The sequence below is a fragment of the Anopheles coustani genome, chromosome 3 (assembly GCF_943734705.1).
Source record: "Anopheles coustani chromosome 3, idAnoCousDA_361_x.2, whole genome shotgun sequence".
NCBI classification, from domain to species: domain Eukaryota; kingdom Metazoa; phylum Arthropoda; class Insecta; order Diptera; family Culicidae; genus Anopheles; species Anopheles coustani.
The window spans coordinates 25,029,835-25,054,586 of record NC_071288.1 but is presented as its reverse complement, the minus strand read 5'-3'; the positions used below and the strand labels follow the sequence as shown (position 1 = coordinate 25,054,586).

At 47.8% G+C, this 24,752-nt stretch overlaps 1 protein-coding gene across 1 annotated transcript in view; it reads right to left on the bottom strand.

Moving 5' to 3' along the window:
* LOC131258471 (putative uncharacterized protein DDB_G0291608) overlaps window positions 1-24,752 on the bottom strand; it is an 81,569-nt gene that overhangs the window by 22,474 nt on the left and 34,343 nt on the right. The window contains exon 3 of the mRNA XM_058259800.1: window positions 12,691-13,472. Within this exon, the coding sequence (XP_058115783.1) occupies window positions 12,691-13,472 (782 nt within the window). The remainder of the gene's footprint in view (window positions 1-12,690; window positions 13,473-24,752) is intronic.

Here is a 24,752-nt window from a genome sequence, read left to right as displayed (position 1 = left end):
AGGGATAATTAACGCAGCAATGGTGAGCAGCAACAACTACAAGAGTGCCTGGGAGGTGCTAGAAAAGCGGTTCGCGAACCCGAGAGCAATCGTCGACAAGCACATTGCTGGGTTACTGCAACTTAAACCCGTGCAACGCGAATCAGCCAGCGAACTTCGATCACTAGTAGAAACGTGTAAGGGTCACGTTGATGGGTTGCAGTTCTTAGAGAAGAACATTGATGAAACCAGCAACCTCATCATCACCCACATCCTCGCGTCGTGTATGGACTCCAGCACTCGTAAGGCATGGGAGCTTACATTGCAGCACGGCGAGTTTCCGGATTTGTTCCGTACGTTCGACTACATCACGCGACAATGTGAAGTGTTGGAGAGCTGCGCAGCAGGCAATACGGACAAACCATCTCGTCCAAAGCCGGCTCCTACTAAAGCATTCACGTCGACCGTTACGCCGTCACCGACCGCAACATGTGTCATGTGCCAGGACAACCATATGCTCAGCAAGTGCGCGGATTTCATAGCACTGTCGCTACCAGACAAACGGGACAAGCTCCGAAGTTGGAAACGTTGTTTCAACTGTTTCGGAGCTGGTCATCTCAACAAAAGGTGCCCGTCGAAGTGGACGTGTCGCCGATGCCAGCAGAAACATCACACCTTGCTCCACGACGAAGGGACTAGTGCCGCCAGCGAGATCCGTCACGAACAGCCAACATCTGCAGCAGAACACCGTACAGCTACAATATCGCTTCACACGGCGATACCATCGACAGTGTTGCTGTCAACCGTCATGTTGTACATCACTGACAGCGCAGGGAAGAACCATGCTGCAAGGGCTCTCTTGGACAGTGGAGCACAGTCCAACTTCATTACGGGAAGGTTGGCGCAATTCTTAAACCTACCTCGGAAGTCGGTGAGCATTCCGCTGTCGGGGATTGGTGGCAGCCAAGCGACGAACGTAAAGTCATCAGTACGAGCCACCATCCAGTCACGCTGTTCATCATTTTCGACGTCGCTGGAGATGCTGGTACTGCCCAAGCTGTCAGCAGATGTGCCAGCCCATCGTATACACCACAGCCAGTGGACGATTCCAGCAACCTGCGTCTTGGCTGACCCAACATTCCACAAGCCTGGTGGAATCGATATCATCCTGGGTGCGGCGTGCTTCTACGAGCTTTTAAAAACCGGACGCATCTCACTTGGAGAAGGTATGCCGTCACTCCAAGAAACAGCATTTGGGTGGGTTGTAAGTGGCACAGCCCAGATAGCAGAGCAGTCGCTGCCAGTGGTGTGTTCAGTCGCCGTACACACCAACGAGCTGACTACGATGATGCGGAAATTCTTCACAATAGAAGACGTAGGCAGTCTCCCTAGTTGGAGTATCGAGGAGAGAGCCTGTGAGGACCACTACGCGGCCACTACAAGCAGAGACGAAGCCGGCCGATATGTCGTCCGACTTCCGAGAAAGTCTGACATGATCGGGAAACTAGGTGACTCGCGGACGATCGCCCTCCATCGGTTTCTGGCTATCGAGAGACGTATGCAGCGAGAACCCGAAACAAAAAAGGCATACGTGGAGTTCATGGCCGAATACCTCCGCTTAGGCCACATGACAAAGGTGGCAGCAGCAGTTGATAGTCGGGAAACATTCTACCTCCCACACCATCCTGTTTTTAAGGCCGACAGCACCACCACGAAGTGTCGGGTTGTGTTCGACGCATCCAGCAAGTCATCGACAGGAGTGTCGTTGAATGATACGCTGATGATCGGACCAACAATTCAACAAGATGCTACATCGATCCTGATGCGATTCAGAACTCATCAAATTGCACTGACAGGAGATGTGGCAAAAATGTACCGCCAAGTATGGGTACATCCCAGCGATCGCGCCCTACAGCGCATTCTGTGGCGAGCTTCGCCCCATGATCCCATCGAAGAATATGAGCTGAATACTGTAACTTATGGCACCGCATCTGCACCATTCCTTGCGGTGAGATCTCTGCAACAAACAGTATTGGATCATGGAAGGGACTTTCCAATAGCAGCAGCTCGGTTCGCTGACTTTTACGTGGATGACTTTGTGTCTGGAGCTGATTCACCCGAGGCTGCTCAAACCTTGCAACAGCAAACCGAACAACTGTTTGCCAAAGGTGGATTTGAGCTGCGGAAATGGGCATCAAACGAGGAAGCGGTGTTGCATCATGTGGACCAACAAAGCCGAGCATCCAGCCCATATCCCAACGACGATGACGACGGATCGTTGGCAACACTTGGAATCATATGGGATACGTCAGCGGACACTCTGCGCTTCAAAGTCCAAGCCCCGGATGTCATCGAAGATGCAACCAAACGCAAGGTATTGTCCACCATTGGAAAGATCTACGATCCGGTGGGGTTTGTTGACCCAGTGAAGGCGGTTGCCAAGCAACTTCTTCAACGGGTGTGGAACCTGAAACACGTCAACCAACAACCCTGGGGATGGGATGCTGAACTTCCGCCGCAGCTACGAACGGAATGGCTCAACTTTCTTGAGCAAATGCAATACCTTCACAACATCAGCATTCCGCGAGTCGCCATTAGATCTTCAGTGACCACCATCCAATACCACGTCTTCTGCGATGCTTCGGAGAAAGGATATGGAGCATGCTGCTACATCCGTAGTTGCGATGCCCAGGGACATGGCACAATGGAGCTCTTCGCCTCAAAAACCAAAGTGACGCCCCTCAATAGCAAGCACTCTATCGCTCGGCTTGAACTGTGCGCAGCACAGTTGGCCAGCTTGCTATTCGACCGAGTAAGAACTGCGGTAAACCCAGGCTCTCTGGCAGTCTTCTGGACAGACTCCATGACTGTGGTACATTGGCTGCGAGCATCACCGAACTCCTGGAAGCCATATGTTGCCAACCGGGTATCGCAGGTGCAACAACTAACGGAGGGTTGCACGTGGCGTCACATCGCAGGAGTCGACAACCCTGCTGACCTTGCTTCCCGAGGATGTTTGGGCAAAGATCTCCTCTCCAGTACCCTATGGTGGCAGGGTCCTTCCTGGATGAGCCTGCCAGAAGATCAATGGCCTCCACCACTGCTTGCGACACCAGATCCTTCAGTGCAAGCAGAGCAGCGAGTAGCAGTTGTGGCATGCGCTGCCATTGAGCTGCCAGCTCACCACATATTTACGCTCTTTTCATCGTATTCTAAGCTGAGACGGATGACAGCATACTGGGTTCAGTATTGGAACCGATGCACCAAACGCCGGTCGTACGAGAACCCTGGCCTGACGACGAAGGACTTGACGGATGCAGAAGAAGTGCTGTGCCGCTTGGCTCAACGAGACCACCTGCAGCAAGAAATCAAGGCCTTGCAGCAGAAGAAACCCGTTCCTGCGTCGTCCCCGCTTAGATGGTTGCATCCGCAACTAGGAGCTGACGGAATCATCCGAGTTGGAGGACGTTTGTCCAATTCACCGCTAGCGGAGGATGTTAAGCACCCACTAGTTGTTCCGGCCAGCCATCCATTCGCTCGTCTGCTGATGGAACATTTTCATAAACAGTTACTTCACGCGGGACCGACTCTGATGCTAAACACGTGCAGACAACGCTTCTGGATTACAAGTGGCCGAAATCTCGCCCGGAAGGTATTTCACCAGTGCCACACATGCTTCCGCGCCCGACCATCATCGTCAGCAACTATAATGGCTGACCTGCCGGCTGTCCGAGTAACACCGGCCCCTCCTTTTTCGATCACCGGTGTTGACTACTGTGGTCCAGTGTTCCTGAAAGGTGGCCACCGACGGGCGGCGCCCGTGAAGGCATACGTCGCCATATTTGTATGCTTCACCACCCGTGCCGTACACATCGAGCTGGTGTCAAACCTGACAACGGAAGCATTTATAGCAGCATTACGACGGTTTGTGTCTCGTCGTGGTTTGCCATTGGAGTTACACTCGGACAACGCGACGAACTTCAAGGGAGCAGCAAACAAGCTGAACGAGTTGTACAAGCTGTTGCGTACAACTGAGCACCAGCAGAGCATTCAAGCTTGGACACTAGAACGCAAAATTTCATGGAAGTTCATCCCACCAAGAGCTCCTCACTTCGGTGGACTGTGGGAAGCCGCCGTCAAAACCATGAAGTACCACCTAGTGCGCGTTTTAGGAACGACATCACTTTCGTATGAGGACATGTCTACGCTGCTGGACGAGATAGAATGCTGTGTCAACTCCCGACCTATAACATCGATGTCAGATGACCCACACGATATGACAGCCCTCACTCCTGGACATTTCCTGGTTGGAACGAACCTACAGCTTGTTCCGGACCACTGCTTGCTGTACGAAGCCGAAAACCGGTTGAACCACTGGCGTCATGTTCAACAACTTCGCCAGCACTTTTGGAACCGTTGGCAGAAGGAGTATTTACAACAACTGCAGGCGCGTTCTAAATGGACAAAGGAAGGTACAACCACTGTAACGCCAGGAACGTTAGTTATAATTAAGGAAGATAATGTGCCTTCGGCGTGTTGGCCATTAGCACGCGTAACCGAGGAGCATCGTGGAAAGGATGGCAAAGCGCGTGTCTTTACATTGCGTACAACTAAGGGAAGTACAGTGACTAGGCCATTGGTAAAGCTGTGTGTATTACCAAAAGCAAACAGTTAAAATTATTCAATTTTAAGGTGGCAGAATGTACGATATTGCGACGCCTAAAGGTAGGCCACAGAACTCTACAAGGTTCTGAACAGTTAGGAATTTTGAATTTAACGAAACCCTACAAGTACCAGTTTATGATAACCTGCTGTTCAAAAATAACGGTTAATTGATAACAGTGTCACCGGTCTTAGACATCGCTAGCACAACATTTGTGACGTAACTAAAGGCGTTCAGGAAATCAAATAAACCCAACTTGAGAAAAAACCACTGGTGTTTGTTAGGTTCTATCCCCAACATACCTAGCAGTATAATCCACAGAAAGTCCCTGGCGGGTAGCGATCTGTGGACACTATATTGCGTTCTCTGGTACCGTTTGGACAAACCCAGATTTTTGAAACCGTTTTCTTCTTTGTTCTATCCACCTGTATTAAACAAGTTCCGGAGTAGGCCGTACCCTACAGTATTTAAATTCTATAGTATTTTTCCCACGCATTTGATTGTTTGGGGTGGAAGGAATGCTTCTCAAAGCGAATCATCCAACCACAAGACACACTCTGCAAATGTTTTCTTGGTTTATCAACTCGGAAGGGCTCAGCAAGACTTAACAGACCGAGTGTCCAGTCTTAGCCCTTAGAAAGGGAGGAAAAGCGTAGATACGAACTGATCCCATTTCTAAGCATTTCACAATGCCCGACCACCAATCCTGCTTTCTCCCGGCCCTCACTCCCCGGTGCAACAATGCACCATCGTCGTTGAAACAGAGCATGCCGAGCGCTATTGATTGCAATTGCTGCTGATAAGTTTTCCCCCAAGTGCACCGGAACGGAACGTAACTGTATCTCGGGCAAGCACAAACACACACATAAGAGCGTGTAGCTGTGGAAAACTGGTCAAAAGTGTGGGACGGCGCCAGAGTGGTCAAGACGGACGAACCTTCGCGTGCACACAAACGCAGTATCAATACGTAGAGAGAAAACACTCCGCCTAAGGATGGCGACTAGGTGTTTGTGTTTGCCGCTGCTGCTGCTGCTGCAGTGAGAAAACTATTGCCGCAACAACAGAGAACGAGGGGCGGACAGGATCAGAACAACAGTTTTCTAACCCATCCCCACCCTGGTGGAACGGAGGTACAAACATTCGCCCAGATAAATAAACAAACAAGCAAACATACAAACTATGGCCATTTTACCTCCACCCTTCTCCGTCTGCTGGGTCGTGCTTTCTCAAGACTGTGACACCACCATCGGACGCTCGGTTTGAGGAAAGGAAGATTCGAAGCGAGGGTTCAGCCGCCTCTGCAACCGTAGGGATGTGGAGTGACCGGCGTGGTCCAGTATTATCTTTCTACACAACTCACATTCCGCTCCGAACAGTTTCCGAACCCACCTGCTGCCCACCGTAAGAAACTCTTTCCTTCGGGGATCGTTTTCCACCAACGCCCCGGCGGAACACACAATCTTTACCGGGTCCGTGTTGAGACTTCGGGAGGAAGAAAACCGGACCAGGATGTTAGATACTGACACATTGAAATGCATACTCGTACGTTACACTATCTGCCATCACCCGAGCGTTGCGTCTGTACCAAACTCAACCCTAAGGGCGGCCTGCATTTTCGCACCGAACGAAAGGTAAATTTCCCTTGCCCCTCCCAACTGGTTTCTTTTATCTCGAAAAACAGTTTGACCCGAAATGCAATCTTTCACAAATGAGTGAGCTAAGGTTCAAACTACCGAATGAAATGTGCTGGGCGAGAGACTATCTGTCGCCGGTAGATAATTCTGAGGAAGTGCATCCAAAGGCAAACAAAAGTTTTCGTAAATGTTTTCGCTGGAAGTTTGCCTAACAACTGCATAAGACGAGGTTGAAGTTTTATTGTGATCATTTTTAGAACGTCCAATATGGTCCAGGATCTTGAAGTGTTAGGATAAGTTAGATCATTCTCATCGTAGAGCAGTAGAAGAATTTCTATGACTTGGATGCATGTTGAATTTGTTGGGATTAAAATGCTTGAACAACAATTTACCATTTTGCAATTGATTTTGTATTTCACAAGACATCTTTGTCTTTGGATTAAGTCCGGAACCTATGATTCTTTACGGAACTACAAACAACAGACTAAAACTATTTCCTGGATCAAACAATAATGTAGAAGGAAACCTATTTGATCTCGTTGAATATCCAGCAGAGTGTACTACACTACAGGAGCAACTGTCGCCCGACGACCGAGGCATAATTTGCAACATGTTTGCCAACTCGACCGAGCCAATCCGAAACCATCTGCAGCGAACCTCAGCAACGGGTAAAAAGCTCATACTTCAACTCTTCCTCGGCTCGTTTGTGCACAAAAACAAACGACTCAAGCATCGAACGAGCTCCAAGTTCTCTTCAAGACATCGCCCGGCCCAGAAGATGTCTCCAACGGGGAGACTGCGTCAGAGGCACGTGGGAGTCCTTTCGCAAACGCGACCTGCGACCGAAACGGGAAGGCGACACAATCAGTCTTGGAGCGATCAAACACACCGCAACCCGAACGCGGTACCAGCGAACCTCCCCCCCCATCCCGTGCCGAAAGTTCCTAAAGCAACATAAACGTCATCATTAAACATGTATCAAATAATTAACAGCATATGTCCGACGGCAGGGGCGCCCTCTGGAGCTTGCTTTCCACAAACGGTTTCGGTCTGCTTCCAGCCGTTTTGCCGGGCAGACGTGCGCATGCCGAATCTTCCCGCAAATGGCAGAAAGTGGGTTGACGCCGCCGCCCGGTGTGGGTGGGTGGGAAATATTATCTTCCGATGTGCCGCAATGTTGGTGGAGTATTATGGACTCGGGCATATTGCTGTGGCTGCTGTTGCCATCGTTTCGGTACGCTTCATGCATTTTATAGCGACTCGGAAGCGGTTCTGAAACGGTTTCGATCAAAACTACCCACAGTTTTGCTACCGGTTAAAGGGAACGATGTAATGGAACTAGTGCAGGGGTGGGCATGATCATAAGCATGGATAACATTATTCGAGGTTTTTCTTATTGATAAGTTTTGCTTCAGTTTCATACGGTAGATTACGGAATTTTCATGAAGAAAGAAAAATAATTTAAATGATCAAAGTAGTTTCAGATTTTTAACATCTCTACTTCAGTTTCTCAATGGTATTTATTCTAATATTTTTAGGAGTTGAGGCTCCCAACCCCTGGAAAAAGAAATAATACCAACTTCCTGATCAAGACGATACAAACTTCAGCGAATCTGAAGTAACATAATTTGACTGACTTTCGATGTACAGTACCTTCTATTGTGCTGGAATCTGTCATGCAATTGTATTTGACTCACACAGAAATGAACCCGAGGATACGATCAGTTTGGTAACTCAATATTGGCAAATGATTTCGAAAGAACAATTCGCTTATGAATGTCCAGCGGAAGGTTCTTATCGTTCCAAAAGCCGTCTGAATCGGGACGAATCAGCCGACGGCTACAACCGTGCATCAATGAATGATTGAAACATGTTTACAGCAATTACCCTGTGTCCTTCCTTCCCCGGCGTTCACCTTTCCCCGTTCCCATTGATTGCGTGTTATGTTGATCCCTGTTCGGTGACTATCGGTGAACGGAAGGAACGGATTTTACGGAACCAGATACCAGTTACCCGGAGATGGTCAGAATTTATGACGATGAGGATGCAAACAGGGCTGCAAACGTATCATTCTGTCGACGAACATCGTCCCGGACTTTTCGGGGGAAAGGGGTTGACGGTGGAGTCGTAAGCCGGGGGTGAGTGGGGGGTTTATATTCTAAGCACATAAAATAAGCAAGTGCGCTCAACCGACGTTAAAGCCAGCCGCAGCCGGTATGATCGTAGCCGCAGCTGTCGCAATCAAACATGATGGGTGAACTCGCCAACCCCACTTCACTCGCCCCCTGTGCCTCCCTCCACTCCGATTCCTTCTCTTCGCACCCACGCATGGCTAGCGTTTTGGTTGGAGAGTTCATAAAATTTGCATTCCCTCCTTTTATTCCCTCCCACCCGCTCCCTCCCACCACACCTCGGACAAACTTTGATGGATGGCTTTCGGTGGATGATGAATGTGATCAGCTTTTTATTGGCCACCCTTACCGCTCGGCCCTTTCTTGTTGGACACCCGCGCTCGAAGAAGCGACGAAAATGTCGGGGTAAATGGCCAGAAAACGGGATGCGATGAACGAAGGATTCATCACGCCCCAAGAAAGGGGTGCGAAGGGATGTAACCGCATGTTTTTGCAATCCACCAACCGTCCACCACCCTTGCCCTCACTGTTGGCCGGTGCAGATGCAAGAGCGTCGAGAAGAACACGCGAGTGTGCGCGCCGGTGGAAAACCTCATTCATATTACATTGGATTTTATTTGCCCACTTTATGGAGATGGGAAGTTGGAAGTCAAGGATAATGTACGCGCTCTCCATCTCGATCCTGGGGTCGGTCATGGTAGCGAGCGTTTAATGGATTTGCGAGGTGATGCCCGGTGCGGGAAACACGGATCTGCTTTAACCGCAGTACTTCATGGGCATTGCTTCACTTGCACTGGGAAGAACACTACACCTTCATCCCGAAAAAGGAGGGCTAATGTGATGACGCAAGGCTGACGCTTTGTCCAACATCCTTGCGATAGTCCTGCGCGTCTCGTAGGCACAAGTTCGAGGGCCGAATTACTTTCACGCGTTGCTTCATCATGGTTATGGTGAGTGCTTTCTTCGTTCACTGCAATCAAGTGCCGCAGCGGTTTGCGCGGTAGCACGCTCGAAAAAGCTTAAGGAACCGCATGGAAACCTAAGGACGAACATGTGGGAGAGTGGCTTGTTACATTTTACAACCAACTTACTTCTCCAACTAGCACGGAGAAAAGGACTTTGTACGCCGGCTGCTCACGAAATAAAAGGAGTATTTTAAGGTCCACGCGTCCAATTAAAATGCAAATGTCGTTAACCGATACGACCGTTGTCTTTAATATTTCGCTATAACGTTCAAATTATTCTTTCTTGCCGTTTTTCCTCCACTGCACTAAAACTAAAAGCAACCTCCTTCCAGCTGTGACATAAATCTTACCCACCGGAAATTAGTTACAACTTCACTTTAAATTAAGTTGTACCGATGATTAATATCGCGTACAATAAAGTTTGGTGTCTTTTTCTATAAAATTGCTCTCAGCAGCAAGATTTGTTTCCAGTTTAGACCTCAGGGAGTGAAGGAGAGAGAAGTAATTTAGCGAAACAAAGTACCGTAACTGCACGATGTAAATCATCAACGAGCGGATCTTGTAAAAAACGAAACCAAATGGGACTTTCTGGTGGTGTTTGAAGATGTTGACGATACTGCGCTCCAGAAAGCAAGATTTTGGTCTATGATTAATGGGAGTGCGTTGCGTATCTTATTTTTGTGTTGGCAAAAGATTCTTTCCACCGATGATTTACAACTCCCCCGAAAGATTGTCGAGCGAAACTGTATCTAGTTGAATTAAATTTAGTTACTCTTGAACAGGATAGAAGTCACACTTTATAGAGGTCATCATATTAGAGGTGTGATTATTTTGTCAACAGCAGTGCCATCAAATAAGGGCATAATTTTATTCCAAGACATCGGGACAGATAAATTAGTTCAATAAAAAAAGTTGAACCTCGAGACGTTGCTTCGAAATTGACAGGAATCGGTCGGGCATAAACTTGATTTATATAAATATTCGCAATCGAACGGGTTGATACAATGTTGATCTCACTTTGGAAGAGAACATTCGGACAACTTCAATCGAAGAACCGCGATCGAACAGGAACACGACGCACCAGGCCACAGTTGCCATAGCCGCTTCAAAAGATCCAAGCATAAATCAGACGGTCCAGTTGCTGCATCGACGTATGTACAAATCCATTCGGTCGTAGTACATGTACGAAAAAAAAACAGGGAGTTAAAGCTAGTGCGTAGATTTTGCTTCACGTCATGTAAATTAATTAATCTATGCCTCGCATGCCCGTCACGATCAATATTGACGACAAAATTAGAGATGTGATGCTCTAAAACCAAACAGCAAATATCGCTCGGCGAGACCGTTCCGTCGCGGGAGCTCCTGTTTGGAGTTAATCTTTCGCAATTACTCATCCAATCAAATCGATCGAAAACGATTACCTCTTGACGGATTGGTACTACCTCCAAGGCTGCGTCCTCTTGACTGGTTCTGTTGTTGGAAGGATACATCTGTTCTCACCCAGGAAAGTGTTTGTTAAAGTAAACAGTACAGCGAATCTCCAGGAAAATAATTAAAACTCCTGAACGATTGCTCAAAGCTACCAACTTGAAACGTTGATTTGTGAGGACATGACATGCAATCCCCAGTAGAGATGAGATTGCCACCGCAATCCCCACATGTTAGAATTCATACCCGCTTGAACTTGATCATCTCTCCGGGCAGCTGTGAGGGACAGTTACATATAGATCCGCAGAAAGTAGAAACCGCATGGAAATGTCAAATGTTTCGCACGCTCCCAACATCGCCCGTCATTTTTCGGTAGCATGGTTAGTCGACGTGTAACTGAATATTACACGTCACATCACCTCAAACCTACGGAGGTGTACAGGCGGGTTCGGTCATACCTGCAACCGGAGCTCCCAAACGCTATCGCCTTTCCGAGCCACAGGAAAACTGAGAAGTTCGCCATTGAACAAGGTAAGCAGTGACGCGATTTATAATTAGTCAACTAGCAAACGGACAGTGCTCAGAGCGTCTTCCTTCTTGGATCACCGGACTCAAATATCATACCATTTGCCCAGCGAGGTGGATCGAGGTGGTGCATCACTGACTCAAACTGACCGGTATCATCTTCCCCACTGCAGCCTGGGTGAGTATCGATCATTGCTTTTTCCTGGTGTGAGTGCTCATATTCTTGGACTTGGTTGCGGTAATTCTACACGCAAGCGCCCATCACACCCAAGGGCTGACACTCAGAAATGCCAAACACACAAACAAATCGCAGCGGCTCGCGAAAAGGTGCTTAAACCCCTTCCGACGGTAAGGTGCACCGTCGTTACTTTCGCACGGAAATTGACTGATCTTGCCCGCCCCGTCTAATCGAACCACCGGGTGGAATGCATTTCGGAGGTGGGAGGGCGAGCGCATGCTGGGAGGCCGGGGGGACCGATGCGCGTAACCCAAACACCACTCGAGACCGTAACGATCGCGAAACACTGGGAAGCGATGAAATGGAAGGACACAGCATTTTCTAAAATTACAGACATTCGGCTTCGCCCTAAGCCAAACACGACGCGTCTGTGGAACAATTTTTCAATCTTTCAGTGCGACCGCCCTTCGTCCACCCATCGCTCCCTCTAATCCGGGGAGGGACTGGTTGGCCAGCACTTCGCGTTATTACCCATATTGCCGCCAATATTTATAGTCGATTGTGAACGACGCGGATGGATCTTTTTTAAAAATAGGATTGAATTACACGTCGGCCGAAGCGCGGTGCGCAATTCAACGCCATGTCCCATAATCGTCACCATAATGCCAACGCGCGTCGGCCCAACGTCGGCGAACTGCACCCGAAAGGTCTCCGTCTCGTTGGAAGCGAAGGAACTTCTGTGTCTTTCACGGTGGACAGCGTGAAGGAAGGACGATAAATTGGACGTTGCATGAAAGGTGAGACTGCGTACCGATACCCGAAGTGTTAGGTATCACTTGTACCACAATTATCCGTAAACTGAACTAATAATCAAAGTACTCCACAGTGATCCTCTATCGCCAACGTTGATCGGGAGGTCAGATCTTCAGGTGTTCTTCTGTAACTCCCACGTCCTTTAATCAGATTTGTTTTTCTAGCTAAAATATTCTTGATTGTCAGTCCCAGTGTTGACAAGAGTTGGCAATGTTCGAGGTGTCTCTCCAGGTTTTGTGATAGTCCCATTACACCCTTGTAGGTCTCCCGCCATTCAATCTAGTTTTGTTTTAGGACATCTGTAGTTCGTCGAAAACGAAATGTCCACACCGATTCCGCGTCAGTAATGCAATGATCCACACCCTGCACCTACCTCTTCTTCGTTGCTGGCCGTGTTGACGGAGTCCATGCTCTGCGAGAGGGCCAACGGGGCCATCGGGGTCATCTGTCCCATGGAGCTGTCCATCTTGAGGTTGCCGGTGGCCGACTGACCGCCCTGTCCGAGTCCGGTGTGGTTGTTGTTGTTGGCCGCGTTGACGGCGTTCACGCTGAGCGCTCCGTTCAGCGACGGGCTGCTCACGACGGCGTTCGACTGCGCTACGACCGGCGAGCTGAACATCGGCGGCTGCCCAACGCCTCCCGCGACGGTTGTGCCGGTGGTGCCGGCTACGGATGGCCCGGTGCTGCCGGCGTTCGCTCCAAGCGGCTGGCTGAGTGCGGTCACCGGAGTTGGCTGCGGCGAGAGTGACTGCTGGTGGTGCTGCTGCTGCCCTTGTACGTCAGCTACAGCCTGTGCTTGCTGGTGATGCAGATGTTGCTGTAGGTGTTGTTGCTGCTGCTGCTGCTGTTGTTGCTGCTGTTGCTGTTGCTGATGGTGGTGATGCTGGTGGATCTGGTGCTGCAGCAGGGCGGCTGCGGCGGCGGCAGCGGCAGCGGCCGAGGCTGAGGGGTGCGCCGGGACGAGGCAGTTGCCGAGGGCCGGAAGGGCAGCCGCCGCTACGCCGGGCAGCGCGGTCGTGCGGAGTCGCTTCGGCGATAGGACCTGCGGGCCGCTCGCTACCGTAATTTGCGGCGCTGGCCTACGTTTCACCACGGTCGACGAAATGGTGACGGAATTTACTGACGCGCTACTGAATCGAACACCATGTGTCGATCCTGCAAATGGGGAGAAATGGGAAGAAAGATGCGAAAAGAAATATGTTAATTTAGTTGATCACGATAAATTTAAACCCATTCCAACCCGGTTGCATAACTTTAGGCGTATTTACTTTGGCAGCGCTCTGTGAACAGTCCAACAAACACGACAAACACGACATTGTTCGAAGGGTGCTCTGCGACTTGTCGTGAAGAACTGTCACTTTCCCAGCAGCAAGGTAGCAGAATAAACAAGGTATATACTGTTTCTCCGTGGGATACAGCCCTGCACGACAAAATCAAACTGTTTTGTTCTGTGTCGTGTTTGTCTGACATGTTCGATGCAGGTTGACAGAGCACCTCCATACGATTGCTTGGGTTTGATCGTTTTTTTTTTGTCGTGTTTGTCGTGTTTGTCTTGTTCGATAGCTGACAGAGCGCTGCCTTTAGGCAGCGCTCTGTGAACAGTCCAACAAACACGACAAACACGACATTGTTCGAAGGGTGCTCTGCGACTTGTCGTGAAGAACTGTCACTTTCCCAGCAGCAAGGTAGCAGAATAAACAAGGTATATACTGTTTCTCCGTGGGATACAGCCCTGCACGACAAAATCAAACTGTTTTGTTCTGTGTCGTGTTTGTCTGACATGTTCGATGCAGGTTGACAGAGCACCTCCATACGATTGCTTGGGTTTGATCGTTTTTTTTTTGTCGTGTTTGTCGTGTTTGTCTTGTTCGATAGCTGACAGAGCGCTGCCTTATTCTCAACGATAATTATGGTTCTTCAGGAAAGCGAAACCATTTGGTATCTTTTCGATAACAACTAAGAATGCAAATCACAACCAACCAACCAATCAACGAACCGACGGTGATAAACACGAACTGCGGTATTTCCCACAAATCTCACCCGAACCACAAAAAAACCGCCCAGGAACCAGGCTGCCAGTAAAGTGGGTCAACAGCTTGCGGTCGAACATCACTGATTGCAATTGCAGGTCCGTGATTAAGATCTGTATAATTAATTCGAAACTCGCACGAACACGTGGAGCTGGTCGGAAACCCTTTTTCGGTTCGGCAAGGATTTTCCAGCACTCCAGCACTGGCTGGTAGTTGGAGAGCGGGGGAGTGGGAAATCATTTTCGCGTCGGTTAAAAGGCAACACAAATTGAGCGGAACAGCCCACCCAAAACCCAACAGACAGAAGGGGAGGAGGCCTGCCCAAGTGCATCCATGTGTGCGTTCGCATAACTCTTCGAATAATTAATGGCAGTTGTGATGCGAAGACGCAACATAAAGGTGAAAAATAATTTCACCACTGCACAACGCCGAATGCCGTATTCGGGTGGACAACGGTGGCGCCAAGCGAGGGCGACGCGTGGCGTGGGTGCGACATAAAATCCCCCGAATGGGGCCGATAATGTGGGACGATCAATCACGGATGCGTTTCCATGTGGTGGACGCTGGCGAATGGGAACCACTCTGCATAAATTGAGATCGAATTAAAAATGCAATCTGTGAACGAACGAAACATGCGAGGGACAATGATATCGATTGTTGTTTCGATGGTCAGGTGGAAGGGTATCGGATGTACAACGGCTGTACAACAGCAACATAAGTACAATGTAGAGTGCGTTTTCCAGCTCGTTGAGAACATGGTTTTTATGCTCTTTGGTGAGGAATCGTTGCTGAAGATTCATTTATTATGACAATGTTGGAAATTTCATCACCAACGTTCAGTTTTGAATGTTGTATATCTCTAATTTATATTGAAAAATTGAGAGATTTCTTGCAGCTAGTCGACTTGAAGTTTTCCCTCAGCGAACAATACGAACAATTTGTTTCCAAACTCCTCTGCAAGTCCAGTAAACGTTGCAGTTAAATATAATGGCCCATCATTCTACCCCCCGGAGAAATCAGGCACAATATTTCTGAACGGTTATCTGAAACGGTTGTCCAAAAATCTGACTCATTTTTCGCCACGGTGATCACAAGCATCATAAACATTCCGAAGAATGGCAAACGACACCCCCGAGAAACCTGTTGCCCGAAAATCTTAACCATATTTCATGCCCTAACGATGGCCTTCGCCCTTCCGGTGCCTGGACGACTTTTCCTCCCTCCCCCGTTTTTTCCAGGAAACCGTTCGCGAGTTTTCCACTTCGCGAACTTGACGCTCCCCGGTCGCGACCGGGTCAGCCTATTTTCGCGCGAAAACGACGACGAAGACGCCGTCCCAGTCCGCGGACGAATTATGCTCCCGTGCACACAACAACAACAACAACAACAACAGCACTACCAGCAAGCCCACTGCGGAACTCCCGTGGACGATTTATTATTAGCGAGCAGTTAGCGCTTGGCGAGCCGGCCGACGTTCACGTTCACGTCCACGCTGGGCTGGCTCGGTAACGATCGGCACAGGTGTTGTCAGCGCGTTGTGATGCGTCAAAAACCGAACACCGAACCTCAATAAAATTGGAACCCCGGGAACCGCGGGTGACGGGTGGAGTACTGGGTGCTGGAAGGTGGCGGGGGGGAGTGCTCTGTCGCGTTTGAATTTTCTTTCCCAACGGCAGCGTTCTCAACGACGAGCAAACCAAGGAGTGGGACAGCGGAGGGACGGAGATGGAGACGAGGGGGGGAGGGTTAGGAATAACGTAACGAACGTAACACGATGCGCGACCCGCTCTCATCGGCGGCACCGAGTTTCGAAGTGCAATGCAATCGATCATCGGTGCAGTTGCAAATGCACCAACGCTGCCGGCGCTGCGGAAAAGTGGACCCGATGCTGGATGAACGTTGGTGTTCATTGCAAACGCGGGCGACGTAACCCCCATCCCCCATCCCGCTCCCATTGCCAACGCGCCACCCTTTTCGCACACTTATTTGTAACTTGTTTTTGAACTGATTGGATTGACTAGTTTTGGAATTTAAAAAGTAAAAATTAAATATTATTATACTGGCCACTTAAAGGAAGCCTCGTATGCGTATTATTATTCATATACAAACAATTTCAACAATGTGTCACGATTGTTGTCACCTCTAAACACTTATTGATTGATCAAATTACAAATATAAAACATCAACAAACGCGAAAAACGTATGTTTTTTTTATTGAACACTCCACGAAATCCAGATTCAGATTACTAATTAAATTTTAAATCCTATCATTTTTTATTTAATTTAATTTAATATAATTGCCTACTACTTTTAAACATTGTAAGTCGATCTAATTGGGATAGCCAACTTAAGTATGTCTAAATAAAACTATAAATGGCTCCACAGGCGAGTTAAGCGTTCTAAAGGCAGCTACAAGTTGTAGGCCGCAAAACATGCAATGCTTTCACCATTCAATTATTTATTTCCATATTTTTAAATTTATTTTTAGATTAAACCACACACTTTTAAGGAACCAAATTAACATTAAATCACAGTTTTATCAATGTTATTTCATTGCAACGTTTTCAAAGCCTTATTCCATGCAAAACCATCAATAATTTTAATTTTCAATGAACCAAATTGAAGAGTAATTTATTTTATACTATTTAATTCATTTTTTTATTCGATTTGACATAGTTGATCTTGAAATGTTTGAAAAAGATAAAAGTGAAAAGAAAAACTTCATTTGCAAATGTGCAGGACATTACTTTTGCTAATCCATGTCCATTATCCTCAAAACTAATTTGATAAAACAAGCCCGTAGCAGCTGCTTAGTTTGATTACCTTGTAATGCGCCACTGGATGGCACAAGATTTGAACTCAAAAATCATAAATATTTACAGAAAAAGAACTCAAAATGTGCCGGAAGGCATACAAACAATTATTTGTACGAAAATTTAATAAGCGAAGTTTTCAAAAAATTGCTCGCTGAAGACATTTTTTCATTTCAACAACGTGCTTCAACTGTTGTGAGATCAAAATGGGAAAAAATATGAGGCGAATCTATAATTTAAACACGTCATCCCACGAACGTTTGGAAGTCGCACCCGTTACGCTGCAGTTTGCGTGTGGGGGTCCATTCTAGTTCCCTTCCAAGGTGTGCTACCGCCCTCCGAGCTTTGCAACTTCGGAAGGTTAGGTGGATCGGTGTAACGGTAGGAATAAAGAAAAATAAATATATACAGCACGAGCGACCCGATTGTGGCCGGCAAGGTTAAGTGTGGGAATGCTGCGCCAATTGCCACCCCGCGGAACAGACAAAGAATGGGGTCTGCATGTGCGTGCCTGGCAGAATCAAACGTTCGTTTGTCTGGTTCGAAGCGATCACTCGAATGTTAGGGATATATTTTTCATTCTACACCCTTCGCAAAAGTAACTCAAACCTTTTTTCGCTGTTGATTGATGTCTGAGGTAGAGACAGTTTTCTAGATAGTGTTAGTGCTAGTGCTTCTTGGATTTTGCTGCGAGTAAGGCTATGCATTACACTAGACAAGATCGAAAACTGTTTTTACTGCGCGATCATTTTCCCCGACTGGAACGATGCCAAGGTTGGGCCGGTGGTTTTGTAATTAATTGAACGCTTACACGAAGGGACACCCAAATTTAAAATTCCCCACCGTCTGGGCCTGCATATGCCACCCAATTTTTTTTTTTGTTTTCTCTCTCGTCTCTTCTTGCCATTCGATACCGAACGTGGCTAAATTATGTCACGGAATATAGTCACAACCAAACGCAGACGCTGGCGATGGCTAGTGCATCGTCCCAACTCCCTTGCCATCGCCCTGTTTCAGTATGGATTACAGGTTTTCCCCTGGGAAAATTGCACATTGCCATGGCCTTTTCACAGATCCGAAGCGCAGCCGATCGGTCGATTCATCGAAGATGAAATATTGACCGCCTGACGTGGGATAGAGAACCTGTTCGGAAGGGGGTCGGGAGACCACCAAATCGAAACGATTTCGACGCTGTTTCCATTAATCATCGCTGGGCTTAAACAAGACGTTAGGGGCAGGTTGAAAATTGCTATAAATCCCGATGCTAGCATCTCGATGATATGGAATTATAATGTTGATTAATGTTCACCTTTCGCAACATGCAACCGAATGCAGCAAAAGACGCTGGACTGTCGGATTGCGCCGTTTTTCAAGATGGCAAACAGCTTCATTGGACCGGGTAGAGGATCAAATTTCCCGAAAACCGTATCAATCTTCATTTGAGATTTCAGTGTAAAATACTTCCCTCTTGTTGGGTATCGTTAGCGTCCAAAATCAAGAGTTAAATATACAGTCATGAATCTATTAAAACTAGATGCCAAAAGTTGCATTTTGTATGCTGCGAACACACCATACCTCAACGTCATCCGTAATCACGTTCTATCGCTTTGTGCATTTTTATTTAATCTCACATCCGATCTGGCTCGGTTTCGCTGCATAAAGTGTGGAGCATGAATCCTTGCCGCATTCCGGCGGGAGTGCGGAGTTAAAAAATTATGGTTCTCCACCCTGCACGACGCCCGCCCTATCCGACGCTGCTCTTTGCTAAAGAGATGCAAAAATTAATTAACTGGCAAGCTGTTGCCGAAAAACCATCGTGCGTCGCTAGTTCCGCCCAGCTTGTTTCCCAGTGCTTGAAGGAGAGTGGAATACGAAAGGGGAAGCGGAAAAAAAAGCTCGAAAACACTGAACCGTCCACCAGCGTTTATTAAAATATATTTCTCCCCGAAAACCCTGCGTTGACGGAGTGCACTTCCCGGGGTTCAACGTCAACTGAGAAGCGCACCGACCGCCGCAGTGCTTCCGGACTTTATGACTTCGCCGCCAAGCCGGTGCCCGGCTGGCAACAAACACCGTGGAAGGAAACTTTCCCAAACAGAACCGGAACTGGTTTGCACTTCAGATTCTTTTTTTTCGCTCGATTTTGTTAGCTTTTTTGTTCGTCACACACAAGCATACCATTATGCTAAAGAAAAACGGAACCAAGCCAGTGCCTGAGGAAGAGCTGCAGCAGACACGCGCAAAAAATACCGTCCACCATAATCGGTGAATCACGGCAGTGCGGGACCGAAATTATCCCTCGGTTGTCTAACTTTATGTGTCTATTGTTTTTTTTTCTTTTGCTGCTTAAACTTCACTGTACCATTGCTGCATTATGATGTTACTGTTTTAAGCAAATGAAAAAAACTCTCCGAACAAAAAAAGAAGCAAAATGAGCATCGACATACAGTCTACGTTTGAGAAAGGATACAGAAGAACACACTGACACTGCTGGCTCGTGCAGTGAAATGTGAATAAAACTTTATCACCTCTTTGTTGGTCGATAGTTTTAGCAACGTAAAGGCAAGGATTTGAAAAGAAGCCTTCAATTTATGGTCGAAAACATAATAAAAAAAAAAACCCTTTCAATGGAAACCAGAATAAACTTCACACTCACAAAATGGACTGAACAAATTTGTGTAAAATAAGATATTATAAGAAACTTTATTCACAAATAATTGCCAGTGAGGTGTACAATAAACTGTTTTAGATAATTTTACGAGCAGCTTGGAGCGCATAGTTTCACTACTTTTTTACTTTAACAAATAATAATAACAAACAACAATTAACAAGTAACAATGTAAGAAACGTATGAAATGTGTTCCTGAAAAGAAAAATCTTGCGTAACGCAAAACATGTACACTTCTTATTGTACCAATGTTGCATGGTCCCCACACAGCTTAACTAACTTTACAAGTTCTGATTACTTCTAACGTACCGGTTTAAACTTCCTAAACGCACCGGTAACCACAGTACAGCCCTATGTGTCGCATTGGAAAATTCGATTGAATTCGATTCGATTCAATACGGCGAAAACCCACCGGACACTCGCCCGACGAACGGAGGAGGCCCACGATTTCCCATGTAGGTAATTGGAAGCCAAAAGTCTAACGAATCAAACTTCAACATCCGTTGCCCTTCGGCTGCGGCAGCTGTAATTAAACGTGAAATCAACCGGTACCGGGAAAACGAGCGCCGAAGCCAGCCACCTTAAAATGGCTCCGGGAAGCTTTATCCACTGCGAAAAAGCCGATCGTCATGTGGAAATCGAATCGGGACGAGAACATCGGGAGGTGGTCAAGCCAAGCGCAGTTAACACTGGATGGTTCGCTGACTTCAGTTGACCAGAAAATAGGTTTCCCTTCAATTAAATCTTCAATCGAACTTGATTGTGCTTAAAACCGATCTGATTCCCTCTGTCTGTCCTGGTACGGTACCATAGGGTGTGTGTAAGGCGCTCTATGTTTTCCTTCTTCCGGCCCATTAGATCGATGGCAGGTTGATGCGATTTAATTTACTTCGGGTGAAGAAAAACGAACAAAACATGCGTTTTGTCAGTCGTCGCAAGTTTGTCCGGTGATGATTGAATCAATTGTTACAAGTCGCGAAAACTATTGAGGGAATTCATAGATAAATCACTGAACAAATAAGTGATAATTAACAGTTTGAGAGCAATTTATATTCGCCATTCTGGTGTAACATTATTGTATATTTTGCAGTTATAGAAAATAGTATCAAACTCAATGCAATTTTTAAACATACCAAATAAAATCCCCATAGCGCCATTATTGTCATGACACACTCAAAGAAAGGAAGGTATAAACCGTTTCACACCAACGACCACGCTTAGTCGAGAGGACGTTCCACTTTAACGCTCGAAAAGTTTTATCCGCCTAAGTGCGTGTAATAACCAGTGCAGGACCTCGTAAGCCGATTAGCAGCTACAGTAGTGCTTTCCCATTTCCATTGCGCTCAGCCCAGCGGCGTTGGCTTTCCCTTACGTGACGCTTACACACCGGGAGCGGCATTAAGTTTTACCTTCGCCAAACCTCACCGACCCGAACCCCGAGGGCTATGAATCTTTTCTTCCTGCCGGGATCGTCCCTAAAGTCTGACGGAATTGCGAACTGGTAGCACGTCTGCGATGGTGAGGGAGGGAGGCTTCGGGCGGGGACAAATGTGCGCAGAAAGAAAATTAAACTACCACTTCAATTCTTCGCTCGCACCTACCACTTGCCCTGCCTTGGGAGGGTCGGCATTCCTTCACGAAGCAGCTATTCTTTGCCCTTAATTAGGGATGAATTATTTCCATTATACTCCCCTATCACCGACCATCCATCGCGGAGCGTCGGAACTCCGCCCAACGTCCGGTGTCCATCCGAGCTTCCGGGTTCGGTTGCGACACAAGGAATCAACGGTTTGGGGGAAAGTGCGGGGAGAGAAAAAATCTCTGCACCACTCTGCCAGAGCCTTTCATCGCAGCATTCTTGATGCTTTCCCAGCTGCCCGATCTGGCCGTGCACGCTAGCCAAAGGAATGCCACCGGGTTCCGGTACGCGCGCGTTGGATTTGCGTGCCCACTTTGCGACACTCGAACGCGTATAATCGGGCTTACGGGGCGTTACCGGGGGAAAAGCGCGGGCGACACGGACTGGGAACACATTTCGGAATGGTTCTCGCGGGTGAAAATGCGTTGTCGGACAGAAATGCCCTCGGAAATGTTTCCCTCTGCCCCAGCGTGACGAGATATTACGTTCCACTGGAAAGCTAATTAAACCTGGCATGTGAAGAGAGGAAACAGCATCGACGACGATGAAGAAGAAGAAGATATAAAACATCATTCTCCGTGGGGCAACCTCCTGGTATCCCGACTACGGTTGCATTCTTCACTCGAACCAAAACCACTGCGAGCGTGCACCGGAAGGGCAGCTTTCAAGAGGTTCCAAATTCGGTCTGCACCGCTGCTCCGGAAGCACCATCCGATTGCAATAGGACGACTGATTGTTGGTCCAGTCCGGGTCCGGGTGTTGGTGTATCATCATCGTCCGATCATCCGGTATCATCGTTTCACTCCCATCCGGTACAGTAACCCAAAACCGTCCTGCTAAACAACGCACTCTCACGCTGAATGACGTTGGATGATAATACGGCGCTTAAAAGAAGGTATCAACTCCGACCTCCCAACCCACTCCCAAGTTCGCTGACCATGAGGTCCTTCTATCACTCACTCTACTTGCAACCTCGTTCATAGCTTTGATTTCTCTCCGGGGTTTGGATGAATACATAAAGCCGTATACCAACTAGTGATAAGAACTTCGCAATGGATTCGCGAATCCACAACGACTCCATCTTCCTAAAACCGCATCCGAATCCGAAAGAATACTGGATTCGACTTCGGATGCTCCGGTTGAATCCAGATGGATCCGAATGAATCCATATTGATTCGGTTGAATCCGGATGGATCCAGTTGAATATAGATGGATCCAGTTGAATCCGATCGATCCGGTTGAATCCGGCTGGATCTGGTTGAATTCAGATGGTTCCGGTTGAATCCGAATGGCTCCGGTTGAATCCGGATGGCTCCGGTTGAATCCGGATGGCTCCGATTGAATCCGGATGGCTCGGGTTAAAGACGGATTGCTCCAGTTGAATCCGCATGGATCGGGTTGAATCCGGATGGATACCGTTGAATCCAGATAGACCCGGTTGAATCCGGATGGCTCCGGTTGAATCCTGAAGGCTCCGGTTGAATCCGGATGGCTCCGGTTGAATCCGGATTGCTCCGGTTGAATCCGGATGACTCCAGTTGAGTCCAGAATACAGAACACGAGAGATACCAACCGAACCCCCAACGCTCAAACGGACTTTCATTCAACATTAAACTGCCGGCTACTCGGAAAACCCAAATCTACGGTGTTATGCACCGAGACGAATGACGGACCACTGTCATTCCCCCTTCTCCCAGAAGAGGAGAGTGGAGGAGGGTGGGTAGAGAATAAAGTCTCCGAACACAACAGCTCGGACACGATTAAGCTTTATTTATTGTACCTCGGCACAAAGCATTCCGTCTCATCCTCCACCCTCGATGGTCACAAATCTCTCGTGCAAGAGAGTGTTTTCCACCAAACCACCTTTGCTGAGCGAGAATTCCCATACCGTTTTCCCGGGGACAGAAAGGAGCGCAGTGAGTGGGGAACGGACCCTGAGGGCACCGGTCATCATCCAAGGAGCCTCGAACCGCCGGGTCCCGTGGTGCGGTGGACACATCATCATACGCTTGATGGATTTCATCAACAGACAGTCGGCATCACCATCACCGGCTGGCACATCCGAATGTGCGCGCGATTTTCATCCCGAGTGTTTGAGAATGTGACCACGGTGTCCAGTTCAAGCAGCAAACCACGGTAGACCACGAAACTAGAATATCGAAATATGGATGCAGTGGTGCGTTTCTTCGTCCCGGATTGTTTAGGAGTGTTTTGTTCTGAAACTTTCTGTTTTTTTCCCATTCCATCGGGAAATTTATGTTCCGAGACAAATTGTCAATCTGAATAACAGCCAGTTTCTCGTTTAGCATAAATTACACTCCTGATACCTCATTGCTTTGAACTATCCAAGGACTTATCTTTAGAAATTGACAAACAAAACCATCCTCCGCAAACTTCAAACTAAAACCATCCAAATAGTATAACAGAAACTTTTCCATCCCACCAGGTTGAATAAAACAATTATGCCCACAACTCGAGCGATTCATTCCCAGCGTTTCGCGAACGCGACAACCGAATCGCAGGTGAACATCACCGGACGGCGTACCATTTTGATCCGTATTCAATTGGGTCGTGATTGATGAGAGCGTGTGATTCTGGCATCGTTGTACGTCACTATTGAACCGGCCGGATTATTGAGCCATTGTGTGCCGAGTTGACGGATCTACTTTTTTGTTGTGCTTCACTCTCCTCCCAGCATTCCCATTTCCCCATACTATCGAAAGCCTGATTCACGCCAGCTATTATGAACTACCGAACATCACAAACACCTCAACCCCTGGTATTGCGCAATCCTGCCCGACGACGAAAACCCCCAAAAATCAAAACAAAATTAACCAACAGCAGAAGGTCCTTGCACTTGCCAGGAGTTATGTGAAGAGAGCGAGAGCGACCAAAGTGGAAAGAAGGGTGGGGAACGTGATCCACCAGACAGCATAACTGACAGATTGATATCGTGTCACTCTCGAGGACGGAGTGAGTCAGCGAACCTCTCCGATCGGTGTGCGCAAGGTGTGACGATTGAGATGCGAACAAACCGAGATTGACAAATGGAGTCGACGTGAAGTGCAGGTCGATGAGGGGATAGAAGAAAAGCAGATTTTCCGTAGCCGGATCGGTTTACAGGCAGCCTCAGGCTCAGGAAGGGCAAAGCGCGGGGATAATCAATGACACCGAAAGGTACGCCCCGGGGGAGGTAAAAAGCGGCTCGTCATCGGGATCGTAAGGTGTTGAGACGCCCCGATGCCGATGGTGTGAGTAATTGTCCTGTGCCTTATTCGTATTTGT